This window comes from Polyodon spathula, chromosome 19 (genome assembly GCF_017654505.1).
Source record: "Polyodon spathula isolate WHYD16114869_AA chromosome 19, ASM1765450v1, whole genome shotgun sequence".
Lineage (NCBI taxonomy): Eukaryota > Metazoa > Chordata > Actinopteri > Acipenseriformes > Polyodontidae > Polyodon > Polyodon spathula.
This window is the reverse complement of record NC_054552.1, coordinates 21,655,792-21,673,277: the sequence shown is the minus strand read 5'-3', so window position 1 is coordinate 21,673,277 and position 17,486 is coordinate 21,655,792. Positions and strand designations below refer to the sequence as shown.

The following is a 17,486-nucleotide window of genomic DNA, read 5'->3' as shown; positions in this document are numbered from 1 at the left end:
ACTAATTGATTTAATTTGCACTGGATCAATAATTTAATTTGTGGACTAATATTGAAACTGGACACAAAATAAATGCATTTTAAAACAGCCGTGATTAATGCCTACGTCACTTTGTGGCGTGCCTAACAAACACAGACTTGCTTGGGATTTAAATTGTCGGTGGAAGGCGGATAGTGTGCGCCAGCTCCAAATTCTGATGATGCAATTGTTATTAGTGACGCTGGATTTTTAGAAAACAACAATGCTGTGAACTCCAATACTACTAGATGCAGTAATGCTATGAACTGTTGCAAGAAATATATTGAAATTATATATATATATATATATATATATATATATATATATATAATATTACCAAAATATTACCAGACCTTATTTAAATAAGTACATAACGATGTCGTTGAAAGCCAAGGCACTTTACAGCTTCCAGAGTGAAAATAAAGAAGAGATCAATATTCAGGAAAACGAGGAGCTACTAATTTTTGACGACACTTCTTTAGATGGATGGCTACAGGGCCAAAACAGCAGAGGTGAGAGAGGTCTGTTTCCAGCCTCTTACGTGGAAGTAATCAGACCCCGGTCTAACTCCAGCCTTACAGACAACTTTGTGAGCCCAGCTGGTTCTCCTGGCAATGGCTCCTTCTTTTACACCCCAGACCCTTCACACACACCCTCCAACCACCACGGGAGCTATGACGATGATGATGATGATGACTGGGACGATTGGGATGACAGTTCCACTGTGGTGGAAGAGTCTCGACGAGGTGGGAGTGCTAATGGACATGCCCACCCCTACCAGACCCCCCACGACAATGTACAGTACAGACCCAAGCTGCCCTTGGAGCGCCAAGACAGCATGTCCAGCGCTAAAAGGAGCAGTATGGTGGGCAGGAACCTGAACCGCTTCTCTAGCTTTGTGCGCTCCGGGGTGGAGGCGTTTGTGCTGGGAGACGTGCCCATGATGTCCAAGATCTCCGAGACATATGCCATTGAGATGGGCACCAGGGGACCCCAGTGGAGTGCCAACCCAAGGCCCTTTGTCTGCTACATCGAGGAGCCGATCAAGCAGACCAAATTCAAGGGCATCAAGACCTACATCTCCTACCGGGTGTCCCCCAGCCACACAGGCAGCCCTGTCTACCGCCGCTACAAGCACTTCGACTGGCTCTACAACCGGCTGCTGCACAAGTTCACCGTCATCTCAGTACCCCACCTGCCAGAGAAGCAGGCCACTGGCCGATTCGAGGAGGACTTCATCGAGAAGCGCAAAAGGAGGCTGATCCTCTGGATGGACCACATGACCAGCCACCCTGTTCTCTCCCAGTATGAGGGCTTCGAACACTTCCTCATGTGTGCCGATGACAAGCAGTGGAAGCTGGGCAAGCGGCGGGCAGAGAAGGACGAGATGGTGGGCGCCAGCTTTCTGCTCACCTTCCAGATCCCCAGTGAACACCAGGACCTGCAGGATGTGGAGGACCGGGTTGACACCTTCAAGGCCTTCACTAAGAAGATGGACGACAGCGTGTTGCAGCTCACAAACGTGACCACCGAGCTGGTACGCAAGCACGTGGGAGGCTTCCGCAAGGAGTTCCAGAAGCTGGGCAGCGCATTCCAGTCAGTCAGCCAGGCCTTCACCCTAGACCCACCCTACAGCTTCGATGCCCTCAACAACGCCATCTCCCACACGGGGCGCACCTACGAGACCATCGGGGAGATGTTCGCAGAGCAGCCCAAGGAGGACCTCTATCACATGCTTGACAAACTCTCCCTCTACCAGGGACTGCTCTCCAACTTCCCAGACATCATCCACCTCCAGAAAGGTAATACTTGTTTTTAACAAGCGAAGGCTAGTTGTTACCAATCCTGGTCCACTCTTTGGGGATGATTTACAGTCCAGGTTTTTGTTTCAACCAGTTTAAATGTTTAAACCTTACCCTGTTTAAATTTAAGTTTAGTCATACTCTTGCATGAATCCCTTTAGCCACATACTGTTTATTGTGTGTGAGTCAATGCAGATTTTAAACAAATATTTATTTTTTTGTTGAAATAAAATTCTGGACTGTTTGGTGTACATGAGTATTAGAAATTCAGTCACTGCCCTTAAGTAGTTTGAGGAAGGTTTTGCTTAATAACATGCATTGCTTGTCTAAATGTAATTTCTGTTTTTATGTTTTAATTGGAAGCCCTTAGTTGTGGCATTAGGGCAACATGGATCAAGAAATGAAGTTACAGCTGATAAGCGGCTAACGAAAAACAAACTTTAGTATTTTAGTAAAACAAAACATACTAGCTTTATTGGCAAGTTGCTTTGGATTCTACAGTAATGATAGAATAGGCCAACTCTTATTTCAGTTGACCTAAAGTTTGACATAATTACCTCAGAACTGTCCTTTGACCTGAAAACGCATGCCTTGTGAACTCTGAGGTTCATTATTACAAATTAATTGTTTATTGACAGTATATTCTGTATATAGGCCTAATTATCAGGACACAACAATTGCCAGCTTAGATAACAAAGCCTGAAAGTCACATTTAATAACTGTTTTTATGCATATCAGTATTGGAATAAAGTTCACATTAACCCCAGGCTGCATTGGCCTCACACAGCGTCGGGTATCTGCCTTTATTCCTACTGATTTCGATCCCAGTGTAGCCCCACTGAGGGGCACTGTTTTATTTCCACTGGGAGTTCAAGCTTCACCATCATTAGAGCTGGGATGGGTTTGAAGAACAAGGTCGGTTGAGTTGTTCAAGTTTCACAGTGAGGCTGGGATCTAGGCTCTAAACCAGGTTTCACAGTGAGGCTAGGATCTAAACCAGGTTTCACCTTGAGGCTAGGATCTAGGATCGAAACCAGGTTTCACAGTGAGACTAGGATCTAGGATCTAAACCAGGTTTCACAGTGAGGCTAGGATCTAGGATCTAAACCAGGTTTCACCTTGAGGCTAGGATCTAGGATCTAAACCAGGTTTCACAGTGAGACTAGGATCTAGGATCTAAACCAGGTTTCACAGTGAGGCTAGGATCTAGGATCAACCAGGTTTCACAGTGAGGCTAGGATCTAAACCAGGTTTCACAGTGAAGCTAGGATCTAAACCAGGTTTCACTGTGCGGCTAGGATCTAGGATCTAAACCAGGTTTCACAGTGAGGCTAGGCTCTAAACCAGGTTTCAAGGTGAAGCTAGGCTCTAAACCAGGTTTCATTGTGCGGCTAGGATCTAAACCAGGTTTCACTGTGCGGCTAGGATCTAGGATCTAAACCAGGTTTCACAGTGAGACTAGGATCTAGGATCTAAACCACAAACTTATAAATGGAATAAGTGGAAGTCAAGGAAAGATGACCTTGTCATGGTACACAGGGTTGGTACTCAGCTGTATTCTATGATTCTCTCTTTCAAGTTTAGTTAAGACACTGACTTCATATTTGGAGGGTTATATAAACAGTGCATGTTAAATGTGTCGGTGACTTTAATCTTTGAACCAATATGACTGCCATTATGGGTTTTTCAGTATCTGCATTAACACTGCATACTCTTCTACAAAGATTCAACTGTGCAATGAGGGTGCTGTGAAAAGGAAATTGCATTTTGTAACCCAAGGGAATCCCACACCTTTAAATACCAGGTTTTTGTGGATCAGAGTAACCAGCTTCTCTTGTTCTCTGACAACCAATGAGCTTTCCACAGCTGAGTGTTGAGTGTGGTTGTCACGGAGATAGGAGCAGGCCCTCAATCACTATAGATCCTCCAGGTATGACTCTCTGCTCTCAGGTTCCATTACTTATTGTCTCAGTCTTGCATATCTGAAACACATTAGCCTGAGTGCTGTGGTGACAATCTAGTAGCTGTAAATAAATAAATGTAGTTCCCATTTCTATAAATCCCCACTTATACTTCCTGTTCAGCTTTAATTTTCAAGTAAGTCAGGTGGCTGTTCCTTTTTTTACTTCACCAATTGGACAATCGTTTTCATAAAATACAATGCATTGCAACAGTTGTTCAGGCATACAACAATATACATAATTTTTGCTTATATTATAATTAGCCAAAAACTCAACTTTAAATTAACTCAACTGTAATTTACAAGTGGATTGGGGAACATGCAATACTTTAACTGCCCTTCCTCTCACCACACACAACATTAGATGTAAGGGGATGATGTAATGCATTTGGACGACTTGAACAGAAATTCTGTTGGTGAGGTAATTATAAAGCAAATACAATGTTAAGCTATATTGCAGAAAGCTTGGTATACAAGTCTAGAGAGGTTATACAATGCCCTATTAGACCCCCATCTAGAATACTGTGTGCTGTTTTGGTCATCTCACGACAGTCATCATTGCACTTGAGAAGGAACAGAGAAGGGCAGCCAGGCTGATCCCAGGACATAATGACATGAGCTCAGTAAGAAATGGTCACGTATCGCTATAGCCACACCCCTTGGACAGTGTTTCTAGTCATCTATCAGCAACCAGGCAGTGTGGAATCACGCAACAAGGCAAACTGAATGCTGGGGTATGTAGCCTGAAGTGTAGAGTACAAATCAGAGGAGGCTATGATGAGGTTGTATATTGCATTGGTGAGAAAATACTTAAAATACTGTGTCCAATTCTGGTTTCCACAATACCAAATGGACATTGTGGCCCTGTAGAGAGGAGAAAGAAGAATTGGGGGGACTTGATTAAAGTCTTTAAAATATTAAAAAGAGTTGGCAAACTTAATCCTAACCAAGTGCAGCACTGAAACCAGTACCAGAGAACACAGTTGTGAATTAAGTGGCGATAGACTTAGGACAGAGGGAAGGGGATACTTCTTCACATAGAGAGTGGCGAGGGTATGGAACGGGTTACCCAGTCATGTTGCTTATTGGAGGCACTTCTTCACACAGAGAGTGGTGAGGGTATGGAATGGGTTACCTAGTATAGATGGGCTGAATGGCCTTGTTCGTACATCTTTTTCTTGTTTGTTATTTATTTATCAAACCCTTGCAGCAGGATTAGACACCACATCCTGATGGGCAGTGTTTGATAAATTCTTAGTGTTGGTGACCTACCTGAAAACACCCAAACTCTGGTGTGTGTTTCCATAGAAAATCCATTAGTCACCACTAAGGCATGCATTAGTAGATTTAAAAGAAAGGGGGTTAGAGCTAATGCCTGTGCAATTATGGGATTTTAGCACATCAGAGTACAACATTGTATTAGTTGTACTGTGTGGTAATTTTAGAAACTGATTCTCACATTACTGAGGAGCTTTAAGTTCATTTCTATTTTATGAAAGTAGGTCATATAGTACTAGATGTGCATTTGCTAAAATTAGTCTAGGAACTGGTGTCTGCAGTTCTTGGAAGCATTGTCAAATTTACACTAACATGTAATTCATTCACCTTCCATCCCTGCAAATCCATCTTGCGTGAGTGATGTTCCTGAAACTGTATGGAGAAGTTTATAAATGCCATACGTTTTTATATCCAGGAAACTGACTTTTAATATACTGATAACATTTTGACAGTGTTATACCAATGACGTTTTAAATGTTTACAAGCATCAAATAAATTCATTGTGTTGATTTAGTAGTGAGTTATTCATTTTCTTAAAATCCCATTTTGACAAATGAAATCATTTGGCGCTACCAACAGTTTTAGAAAGGCTATTGGTTTCTTTATTTATTTATTAAATTTTAAGTGAATTTTTTTATGACATTCTTAAATAAAGTACTTGCGATCTTATAATATAAACATATTCTCAAATATATATATACAGTGCCGTGAAAAAGTATTTTGGTTGATGTAAAACATCGATTACAATGACATCTGGAGCCAATTGCAGGTTTTGCTCTTTTTCTGTTTTATTTTACTTATGGTTGTACCATTGCTTGATTAGATATGCCGGATGTCTTCATGATAAATGCAGAATTCTTTTGGGAGGGTGGCAAGTAAAGCACAACAGCTTGAGGCTTAAAGAAAAGGACAAGAACACAATAAGCTGTTCAAGACGAAGCCTCGCCAAAAATACAACAAGGCCATATTACGTTTGCTCCTAGATAGTCACTACAGAATAGAATTCCTTGGTAATTATTTACTATGTTATAGTGTAGTTCATGCTGTGCAGTCTGTGTCATCGTAAACCTGACCTTGTTATCTCACCTGTTAGTTTCCATTCCCAAAGGCTGGTTTCAGCTGCAGGCACACCAGCTCACTCAGTGCCTCTCGCTGTATAGGATTACCTGTTTTCCAGTGTACAGCTGAGCCACGTGGAGGACGCACCGAGCCAGCCCGGCGCAGTTTAGGAGGATCCTGTTTGTTTTCCACTGTAGAGCCTGAGCCATGCAACTGACATCACTGGTAATGACCGAGTTGAGTTGCATGTAGACGATGCGAGAGGAAGAGGTGCTGTATTTTAGTTGAGAATGGTGGATCCAGAGGTTATGGTTGCATTTTTCTTCGTTTTTGATCTTAATGTATTTCTGAATACACCCGAAATACAATGAGGGGCTGATTACACAGAGAAGAATTCTTCTCGCAGCAGGCCATGTTGTTCGACACAACATAATGATCATTAACCCTGCCCTGGCCCTGCTCGGCCGTCACATTCAGAAGTGTTGTGAGTTTCATGGTTTGGTTCTCACTCAGCTCGACAAATAGCCGGTGGAAAACCACCCGTTGGGAACTAAACAGACCTGCTCCTGCTTAGGTTGTGAGTACCATTAGCAAGGTATTTCTGATAAGTTAGAGTGCACCAAATTCTGTGGAAAAAGTAATGAAGAGATCTCATGGAATTTTATTATAAAAACGGAACCAGATTTTAAGATACTGCCTTGTTGCGAGGGCCTCAGTTAACGGGAAAAGGTTTGCTTGAAGGTACCAGATTTTTGTTTCCTGATATTGTTTAAGATAAACTTGCATTTAAGTCACAAGAGGGGCCCATATTTCACACACAGGGAAATGCAGGAAAATTATTTTAACGATATTAGCCTCACACGTTAGATGGCAGTAACTTCCAAATCTCGAAGGGGCACTACGATGGCAGTGGTTCTGCAAGGTCACTGGTAGCACTAGGGTAGAAAGATTGAATAATGAAAATTCCAGGTCAGATGGGCTGCATTTGAATAAAGGCTGGCATGTGATTCGTCAACTCTGTCAGACTGAATTTTGACACAGGTTTAGACACAGGAATTGTAATCACATAATTATTACATTCATTTTACAATATATCATAACTGCATCCTCTTGTTGCAAGTCAGTTTCAGCAATGAAGACCAAAATACCAGATCTGACAGACTTTAATATTTTGTGATCGTGTTATTTTCTAGGTTGCTGAAGACCTTGGGACTGATGTTAACAATGTGCCTAGCTGTCAGAAGAGTTTGTGTTAGGCAAACAATAATCTTTGCATGGGGATGAATATATCCAGTGAGTGGTGTATTATGAAGCATTTGGGCTTTTCATGTCACAATATCTTGTGAATCATGATGAAACTTAGTGTAGGCATTCTTTAGCACAAGAGGGGACTTAATTGTCAAGTTCAAAAGACATGAAGCCAATACAGAAATTCCAGTAGATATGTTCCAAGATGAATTATAGTCAATTAGTAGGTCTCACAATCCACAAAATAAATGCAGAGCAATTGAAAACATGCGATTTATAGGAAAAGAGGAGAAAAAAAAGAGATTTGTTTCTGAGGAGAGTCCAAGGGTGGAGTGGGCTTCTGGGAATCAGAGTCCTTTTGCATGACTCACGTTTAAAACTTGGTAATAACATTTAGCCATTCCGAGTATTAGATTCTGGGGGAAATATGGGGTTGTCTGTTTATCCATACATTTTCTATATCTATGGAAAAACGGCAGTCCAGTTGGGATGAACAGCTTGTGTGATATATGGAGGTGTGTCTCTGCCTGAACATCCGTCTGTCTGTACGTACGTTACACTTACATGTATCTGGAGAATGCAAGAAATGATTCCACATACTGTAAGTCAGCCATTTTAATATACTTCACCTTGATACTAACACCTCATTTGCATACCTAATGACATCTAGGCCTTAAATAGCACAATTTCTATTCAACTGTTCATTGCCATTTCTTATTCTATACTACTTTGTTATTTACATCATGCACATTAACTTTTTCTTCATCCTTCTCTTACTCTCACTCTTAATCTTACTCTGTTAAGCAGTGAGGTTAGCAATCGTCTTCACAGAACCACATCACAAACATTTCATAGTTTTTTCTATAAGGGATGGCCAGGGGTTGATTGACAGTCAAATTCAATCACCACCTGGCCACATTCCACACTTTTCCACTTAACCAATAAAACATTTCATACTTTTCTAATTAAACAATTACACAAAGCAATTTAAACTAAATGGCTGTGCAAAGGCAGCTGCCAGCCACAAAAACACATACTTCTAAGTGTGCTGGGCCTCTGTCCTGTCACGGGGATATTTCTGACATTGTTTTTACCTGTATACGATACACAGAATCCTGTTTGCCTGGTGCAACAGACCTGATCAGCCTTCTAAATGAGATGTCTTTAACTGCACTGCTTTCTGCTCATGTACTTACAATAGAAAGTCAATAGGATATCAGTTTCATGAAGGGTGACAACTCAAAATGTCATGAAATGTGAGGTATCAGATTCATGTACTGTATTCAGGACCTCACGTATTTGCTCCGTGCAAGTATTATAGGAATTAGGTAGCACAGCAGGTTAGTTCACTCTCTGTTGCCAACATAAACAGCCTGGTCATTTTTTTAGGTATTGAACAAAAATAATTAACCTTTACCATAATGTGTATGTCATACATGAAATACCTAAGAAATGATGACAAAACATATAGGTAAGGTTTGCTGGAATTTTACACCATGTAGTTTAAACATATCAGAAAGTAAACGAAACACCCCTATCGCAAACTATATATCTGAGCTTTTCAATAGTGTTTGGGGACAGCGGTCAAAAATGGTTCTACTGCCTTAAAACAAAGTTGTCCTGTTTCATTTCCTGATCTAATCTTATGTCCTTATCTTTCTTCGTCTTAATCACTTGCCAGTGCTTTATAACTGAGGGGTCACACAGGTGGCTGATCTGCATAAGCAGCTGTCAATTTGAACTTAACAGAAGGTGAATAGCAAGAGCAAACATTGAAGACAAATCCTCAGTGATTTTCTTGTAAGACTTATTGCAACAGTAAGCTTTGTAAGGAAAATGAGAAGCAACCAACACAAGATGATGTAAATGTAAACGTCACTATATGTGACAGCTCTGTCTTCTATATTATAGCAGAGGCAGATCTGAATGCTATTTAAACAGGGTGCTAACCAAGGGTTTCAAATCCATTATTACCCTTTTTTATACTTCATTCCCCTTTGCACTACTGATAATCATAAACTTAGGAAACAGTCATAACTAATGGAAAACAATGTGCATTATGATGTATGCCAGATAGCAACAAGCTGTAGTATCTATATAATATTTGCATATCCTTCATTAATATAAAAAAATATAAATACAAAAAAATGGAATTCTTAACACAGTGAAAGGGGCACAAGTATGAGTGTTAATGAAGCTAACCTATCATGTGCACACAAAGAGCCCTATTCAGTTACAGTGAAAGCATGGTAAAGCACATTAAAAAATGAGTAAATGCACAGTATGACTATGGACAAACATGGGATGACTGCAAGATTAGCAAGCAAATGTACTGTGGTAAACATTGAAGCTTTTTTTTGCACAGTAGTCCTAGTTTATTATTGTATATTAGACTTTTTGTACTACTGCATGCTAGAGACTGCTGTAGTTTGAAACTGGTTACCTGTTGAGAAACTGAACAAGAAATTTGGCAACAAACTAATAGTCAAGAGAGTGGTGACAATAAACTAGATGATAAACTTCATGGGTACTATAAATGCATTTTTCACAACAATAAGAATGAAATTAAATTCTGAATCCTGTTCAACAACAACAAAAAAACTATAGTAACGAAAACAACTGCACCGGGGGGCAAGAACTACGTAGGTCGGTACGACCCAGAATTCTGTCAAGGAACTTTTCTTACTGACCCCCTAAAAACTGCATGTACTGTGTTGAACTCACTCATTTTCTCGATAACAGCTGCCTTGTTTTAACTAACAGAAAGCTGTGCGATGCCTGCTGGATTCTGAGCTCAGCATTCACTTTGCAGTGCTTGGTGCAGGTATCTGTTTGTCTTTCCTACTTAGATCACAAGCCTCATTTGTATTCTGCCTAAAAGGCTGGCTTTATGTTTTTGTTTGTATCAATCTTATTTTTATAACTGTATGACGTTTCAGCATTTCCCCCACTGAGATTAATTTGTGTTATTGCTAGCTAGCTTCAAAGCCTGGCCTATTTCATTCATGTATTTTCTAATGCTGACCAGAGTTATCTTCAGGTGCCGTAGTGGTTTATAGACTGTAAACACACATGTTTCAATGCAGGGATTTAAAGCAGAAACAACCAAAACAATGGACTACTAGGGGTAGAACAGAATAGTCGATAAGTAAATTGACAGTTGACCTCAGAAACAGGTAGTCGACCAACCAGACCCTTCAGTTAGCAGCAGGGCAACAACATTAAAAACCTGAGTTTAATGTGTATACTAGGAGTGAACTAGCAAGGTAAATATTTGAATTGTACTCAGCTGTTTGAATTGAAACAGAAAGTAATTGTGAAGCATGTGGTTTCAGAAGGACAGTTTAAAATATAGTGCAGAGCTAGATAAAACCGCTCACAAACGCATTATGAAATACATGATTTATCTATATTTTTTTAAGTGGCGACTAGTTGACTGTCAAATTAGTGGTTGTTCTAACCCTTGTGTTTAAAAATAAAGAGTAATTGTAGCATCTGTGAGTATAAGACCATGTGCCAAGTAAAAAAAAAAAAAAAAAAAGTCCAAACGCTTGCATTAAAGTTCACGATAGTGCAGTATTGTGAAGAGCGAGCTCAACAAAGGGCTCAGACTCAAAGGGCAAAGACCAAAGGTCCTTAGGGTTTCACAACCACCCTGAATTTAACTGAAAAGTGACTAAAACTCAACAGAGCAAATGTTGTGTAAATCTTGTGGTGGATTAAGATGTGGACAGCCAGGATTATGTAATACAACATTCCTTTCTAATTAGGTCTTATCCTTGAGGACTGCCAGGGTTGGAAAACATCTTGTTTTTTCTTGTTTTGCATCCCTGCCTTTTTCCCAGGAAGAGAGTTTTCTTGTTTTGCATCCCTGCCTTTTTCCCAGGAAGAGAGTCCATGAGCTATTGAAATCAGTTGGTCTATTACCCTGTATATAATTGATTTTGGTCTTTTTATACATACTAGAAGATAAGAATGTACAAACAGAGGATTCCATTCTGCCAATCAGTGCTCATCTAGTTCCTAAAAGCTCAAAACTAAAACTTTGTCAAGTCGGTTCTTAAAGGTTCCCAATGATTTAGCTGACAACAACATGACTAGGTAAATAATCTCAGTACTGAAGGGGTTAACTTCGCCCACGCCTAGTCCTCTGCTAGCACATAGAGATGAAAATAAGGCCACATACCAGTCCTGGGTCTCCAGTGCCTGCTCACACCCTCTCAGAGCTGTCTCCTGATGCAAATCACAGTTTGAGATAACTGTTTGTTGAGACAATTGGTACAGAATGGTTTTCGAATGAACCCAGCAGGAACTACTAACCAGATGGCATAATTATGCTAACCCACATGTAAATCAAGTGCATTCATAATTTCGCACAAATGGCTGGAATTCAACTTTTCTCATGTTTTCAGCACCTAAGAATGCATTGTATGTATCCACTGGACCTGTATTTATTTTAAAAACACTTATTAAGAGCTGTCACACATAGCCAAGTTGTAATAAAGTAGTGAAAGCAAGTTAATAGGTAAACATCGTGAAGCACAGAGAGGTATGATAAACCATATTAAAAAGGGGGTTTGTTATGGAGAAAGGACAATCAAAATGAACAGTAAACTGTAGGAATAAGTTATGAGATGAGATTGTGAATAAAAGTAGAATTACATGTACCTGTTAGTCTCATGTATGCAATATTCTGAGCTGTCACACATAGCCAAGTTGTAATAAAGTAATCTGACATGAATCGTTTCAAAGTGCACCAAATCTTAATCCAACATGCAAGAATCCCAAACTGGTCTTTTATTCCAAATCAACCCGACATGAAAAGTTTTTTAAACTGTAGGAATAAGTTATGAGATGAGATTGTAATAAAAGTAAAATTACATGTACCTGTTAGTCTCATGTATGCAATATTCTGCCTTTATTTTCTTAAGAAATTCTTTGGTTAGAAGTATTAGTCAAAAGTTCACGTGGTTAGAATTGGTTGTACGTTCTTAGGGTTTGACCAGAAAATCACAGGTGGGGCTGAAAGTGCCCAAAAATCTTAATGTAAAAACCAACAAAACCCAAAATGTCAAAAACCACGTTCGTTACCCAAGAAAGTGCACCAAATCTTAATCCAACATGCAAGAATCCCAAACTGGTCTTTTATTCCAAACCAATTTTACTTTGCTGCATGGTTGCTGAAGAAGCAAAAAAGAGTGCTTTTTGACAACCCTTATTCACTACATAGATATGCCTGCGTTACACCTTTTTTCAAATGATTAATATAGTTTCCAGCTTTGTTGCAACATAAAATGATTTTCATTTCAGTTTTGCAGCGTGCTGTTAGAGTTGACTTCACTGCGGAGGTGGTATCCTGTGCATACAGACTAGGATGTTGACAGTGTGTGTTTATATTTGATCTTTTTTACACTTTTATTTATTTTGCGGCCAAGGGCGAGGTTACTGTAATAAGCATATATCAGTTTAAAGCATGACACATTCACGTCCTCAAAAAAAAAAAAAAAAAAAATAGAACTAGAACAAAGTGAGCCAGTGATAATGTTTCTAAGATTTTTAAGCCTTGGTTATCGCTCATTTTAAAATTAAAATGTAGTTAATTTTGAAACCAAAAGTGTAAAAATAAAATACTGATTGTCTACTCTTATCCTGGTAGCTGCCTTTGTGCTACCGTTGATTCACAGCACACCACTGAAAGCATCCCCTTCTTCTTTCCCCCTCAGGTGCCTTTGCGAAGGTGAAGGAGAGCCAGCGCATGAGTGACGAAGGGAAGATGGACCAGGGGGAGGCCGATGGGGTGAAGAAGCGCTGCCGGGTTGTGGGCTTCGCCCTGCAGGCCGAGATGAACCACTTCCACGAGCGGCGAGCCGTCGACTTCAAGGAGATGATGCAGGCCTATCTGAAACAACAGATCCTGTTCTACCAGCGCATTGGGAAACAGCTGGAGAGCACCCTCAAGATGTACGACAACATTTAACCCCGTGCTAGGCCCTGCTCCCCTTCCTCTAGTCTCTGCTTTCTCTGTCCTGCGTGTCTCTTTCTCTCGCTTTAAAGCCAGGAACCTGTGTAGGAGCTACAAAGGTCACTATTCCCACAAATTGGAGATCAATTCCACTGGTCCTGTGCTGGGTTTGGAGCTGAGCTGCTGTTGAACTCCTGTTAGACCCAGATTGATGCACTCTTTGGACAGTCTGTAGTATTCGTGTCCAGTTCTGTCCAGGTTGAACCCCACTTGGACCCCCAAAACTACTAGTTCAAAAGGGATCCACTGCTGGTTAGTGCACTCCAGATAATCGCTTGTAAATAACTTCCAGCGTTTTCTTCTCTGTGAGGGTTTTACCAGTGGGGTTACTTGGATTTTGGATGTTTTAAAGTGTATTCTACTCCTAGCTGCAATGGATTAAAGTCTTTCAGAATTCAACAATGAGTGACGTCCATCTTTTTGAAAGCAGGTGGTCATCTAATCCTCCGACACTTAAAATGATTGCTTCATAAATAATGTAAATAAGGCCGCCTTTGTAAAACTCTTTGAAGAGGAAGTGTGGATGATCTAGTGGGAAGTTCTGTTTCAGGAGTAACCCTGGGCGTAATCTGTCACCATCCCACAACATGGTGGGTGGAGGACACTGCCACCTTTCAAATGACATTAATTCCACCTGCTGTCCATTGCCCCCATCCCTCACAACTCTCTACCCTGGCTGGCAGCCTTCAGGACTGGGTGACTGCAGTGGCTCAGGTGTGAGTCACTTTACCATACCAAAATGTCTAGCAGTTAACAGTGCCTGTGTGATATCGCCTTCTTGGGTATTCAGGGCGCTAGCATGCACCGTAGTAGAACAGTGTTTTGAAGGACACAGCTGAAAGCAATTCTGATCAAAGGCTAATCAACCACACTTCCAATCATCCTTTTTCAGGATACGGAATTCCAGTACCTTCTCATGTAACAATTACTCCTGGGCCAAAGATGTTTAGGGGCTTCTTTTATTCTTAACCTGAGGGTTGTATATGCACTCTTTCAAAAATATACTGCTTATTATTGAAATAAGTTACAATAAGCAGTTCTATTGGGACACAGTTATTTCATTACAAAACTGTAGTGCAAGAGTAGTATGGGCATTTTAACACTGTTGCAAACTTGATCTCCATGCATGTGTTAAAACCATCAAAGAACATTTGAACCTCATTTTAAATCCATTGAGAGGAAGGAAAAGACCTGAAAACTGTATAAGTCTCTTTGTACCTACACTATTTTAAATATTTAAACATTGGGGTTTTTAGATACCCCACTGTTTAGATCAATTGAGAAGACCCCTTTTGTATTTTTTAATTTTGCAGTACTACTGCAGAGTTGATGTGTCCAAAATATTGTGATAGTAGTCCTACAGTACATTTTGAAAGACTCTTTCACTGTAGATGAAAACAATATTTTGGCTGAAATTTCTTCCCCTGAGGATGGGATTCAGTCTTTGAATGGTGGTGCTGCTATTGTATGTGAAACTGAACTATCCTTTTTTTTTTTTTTTTAAATCCAGCAAAGCGCAACAAAATATTTTAGCAACTTTATTTCTTAGCCGTTTGCTAAACAAATGGTTTCAGATATAATACATTCATAAAATCTTTTCCAACAAAAAAATAAATAAACCACCTGGTTTTGATAAAAAAAAAAAAAAAAAAAAAAAGATTGGTTCTCTGAAAAGGGAATATTAAAATGTACATATCTGTTTCTTAAATCAAATATGGACTAATTCCTGTTCCTTTCTGTTTGAAGAGGTCAAACTAGTCACTATTTATCAAAGCTCTTTACTTCACCAGTAATGCTACAAAGCTTCCCACATGAAAAATAAATATATATATATGAAACATATGGTATTTATAATGAGAAATATTATGGAATATATTCCTATTACACATTTGTGATATATTTAGGCCATAGTTTGTTTAAAATATATCAATGTGACCAAAACAATATATTTAGGTAAACATTTTACAGCTATTTCGATTGTAATTGAGATGTACCAGATTTCATAAGGGTTGCAGTTGTGTTTGCAGAGTAAAAGGCTTTGATAAATTGGTCTTAGCTGCTGTATCATTTTACAAGTTTGCTATTACAAACTACAGTGGACCAACTGCTTATATATAGTTCAATGTATGTAACAGGTGTGCATTTACACTGTGGAGAAATCTACCAATAAAAGGCTACTACAGAGTTATACTGTTAGGGACTTTTAGATACCACTGTTAACATTGGAAAACTGTAGCTCTGCAGTGGCCATATATTCCTGTTTTTTTTTTTTTTTACTTCCCATGCCAAAGTGTATGACCTCTTCCTTCTAATTTAACCGTCTTCTTAAAGCAGCAAGACTAACAATCCTTACCACAACACACCTCTAATGAATAATTAAATAGTAAGGCAATTTAAATGACATTTTCTTAGTTGATTTACTGTCCTACTGGCTACATTTTGTATGATATAGTCTGTGTTAAGGTGCTGCTGTTCAGTTCGGACATACATACACACGTAACAAAGGCACTTTCAGCTAAAGTACATTTTATAGTGGCAAGCCCCAGCACCATGTAGTGCACAGGTGTGCATTTCCAGTGATAAAAATGGAAACCTGATGTAAACGTGCTGTTCACTGGATGCAGATGACTTCCATTTCTATAGATAAGCTGATCAAGCTTCTGTCACATATGTCTATAACTATCTGTCACAAAGACGGCCAAGTGGGCGGCGTCAGAACCAGGAAGGAATGAAATATACAAAGACGATGATGTGAAATGAAATGATGAAGACGCCTGTTGGCGCCGGTTTATTACAAAATAAAAGGTTTAAACAAACACGAAAACACAGGACACGGCACTCTACGCCAAAATAAATAGACAAACAAAGACAGACTAAACTTAACAAAACGGTGCACGGACAGACACTGACAAACACGGTGAGCAGATACTTTCTGTTGTTATTATTATTATTACTACTATACTTCTTTCCTCCGTCTCCAATCCCGTTCTCCGCTCACCGAACACCCAACCCCAGTATGTGACAACGTGCATCTATATATACTATTGTGCTGGGATTCAATTACCAATTAATTATTCACTTGAATCCCAGCACGTGAATTAATAAAGTGCAATTCCTCGTGCTCACATATTACTACATTTTACTTGCACGTGAAGTGCTGTGCAATCCTCGTGCCTAAATACACATATACATTTTTAAACACTCGTGTTACACAGACCCGTTTATATCCCGTGTACCAATGTCTATACACCAACATTTAAACACACCACACGCAACACATAACAGATAATATACACAGGGGCGGGCACTTTGTTACACTATCCTAGAATTGAAGAGCATCTTCTGAACTCAGGTTAAAGCACCTTAACACAAACATATACATTAAAACACAACACAATCATTTTAGCAAGAACCGCCCCCCACCCCCCTAGAGAGATATAAAATGTAAAGGGACTGCATAATAGCTACCTTTTAAGCTTTTCACTCTGATAGGTAGCCTGTTGTATGGAGAGAGGGTGTGATCTTCAGTTTGATATTCCAGCTACCTGCAGATAGTATATCAGTACTGTGAACAAGCTGTTAATATAATTGCTGGTTCAAATAATTCCCTGCCTGTTATTAACAAAAATAGCTTTCCAGTGGAGGAATCAAAGGAGTTGTTTTGGGTTTTAAGCATCCATGGTATACAAGCATGATTGTAAGCCATACATTACAGGTTACCGTGAACTACATCTACAGCATACAGTATCGCATGCCATCTAAAATCAAATCCAGACAAGCAGATTCTAATATATAGCTTTTATAGCTCATCATGTGTTGTCCTTACAGTATATACACCTACATTTCTGCAGGTCTGTGATGCCATTAAAGGGAATTGGCCATATATTCTGTTAAAACTTCCAACAGCATATGTAAGTTCCAGTCATGTAGATATGGTGTATATTTGATACAGCTATGAGATGTTTTATTCCACACAGCACAGCGGGACAGTGACTATAATGTATATGCATGGAGTTTGGGATGACTGGTATCAAGATTACTGGTAATCTCAAACTGCAGACTGTCATGCATCATCCATTAAATGTTTCCTGATCTCTTA

General features: G+C 39.6%; 1 protein-coding gene across 1 annotated transcript; it reads left to right on the top strand.

The window, feature by feature from the left end:
• Window positions 1–362: 362 nt before the first annotated feature.
• LOC121295052 (sorting nexin-33-like) lies at window positions 363–16,070 on the top strand. Its single transcript, XM_041219347.1, has 2 exons — window positions 363–1,820; window positions 13,089–16,070. The coding sequence occupies exons 1-2, from the start codon at window positions 395–397 to the stop codon at window positions 13,340–13,342; spliced, it is 1,680 nt and encodes a 559-aa protein (XP_041075281.1). The 5' UTR covers window positions 363–394; the 3' UTR covers window positions 13,343–16,070.
• The last annotated feature ends 1,416 nt before the right edge of the window (window positions 16,071–17,486 follow it).

Excerpts from the sequence above, each read along its gene's own strand:
- LOC121295052 (XM_041219347.1), top strand. The coding sequence starts at position 395 with ATGTCGTTGAAAGCCAAGGCACTTTACAGCTTCCAGAGTGAAAATAAA. Across the intron at positions 1,821-13,088 it reads CATCATCCACCTCCAGAAAG|GTGCCTTTGCGAAGGTGAAG; the intron begins GTAATACTTGTT and ends TTTCCCCCTCAG.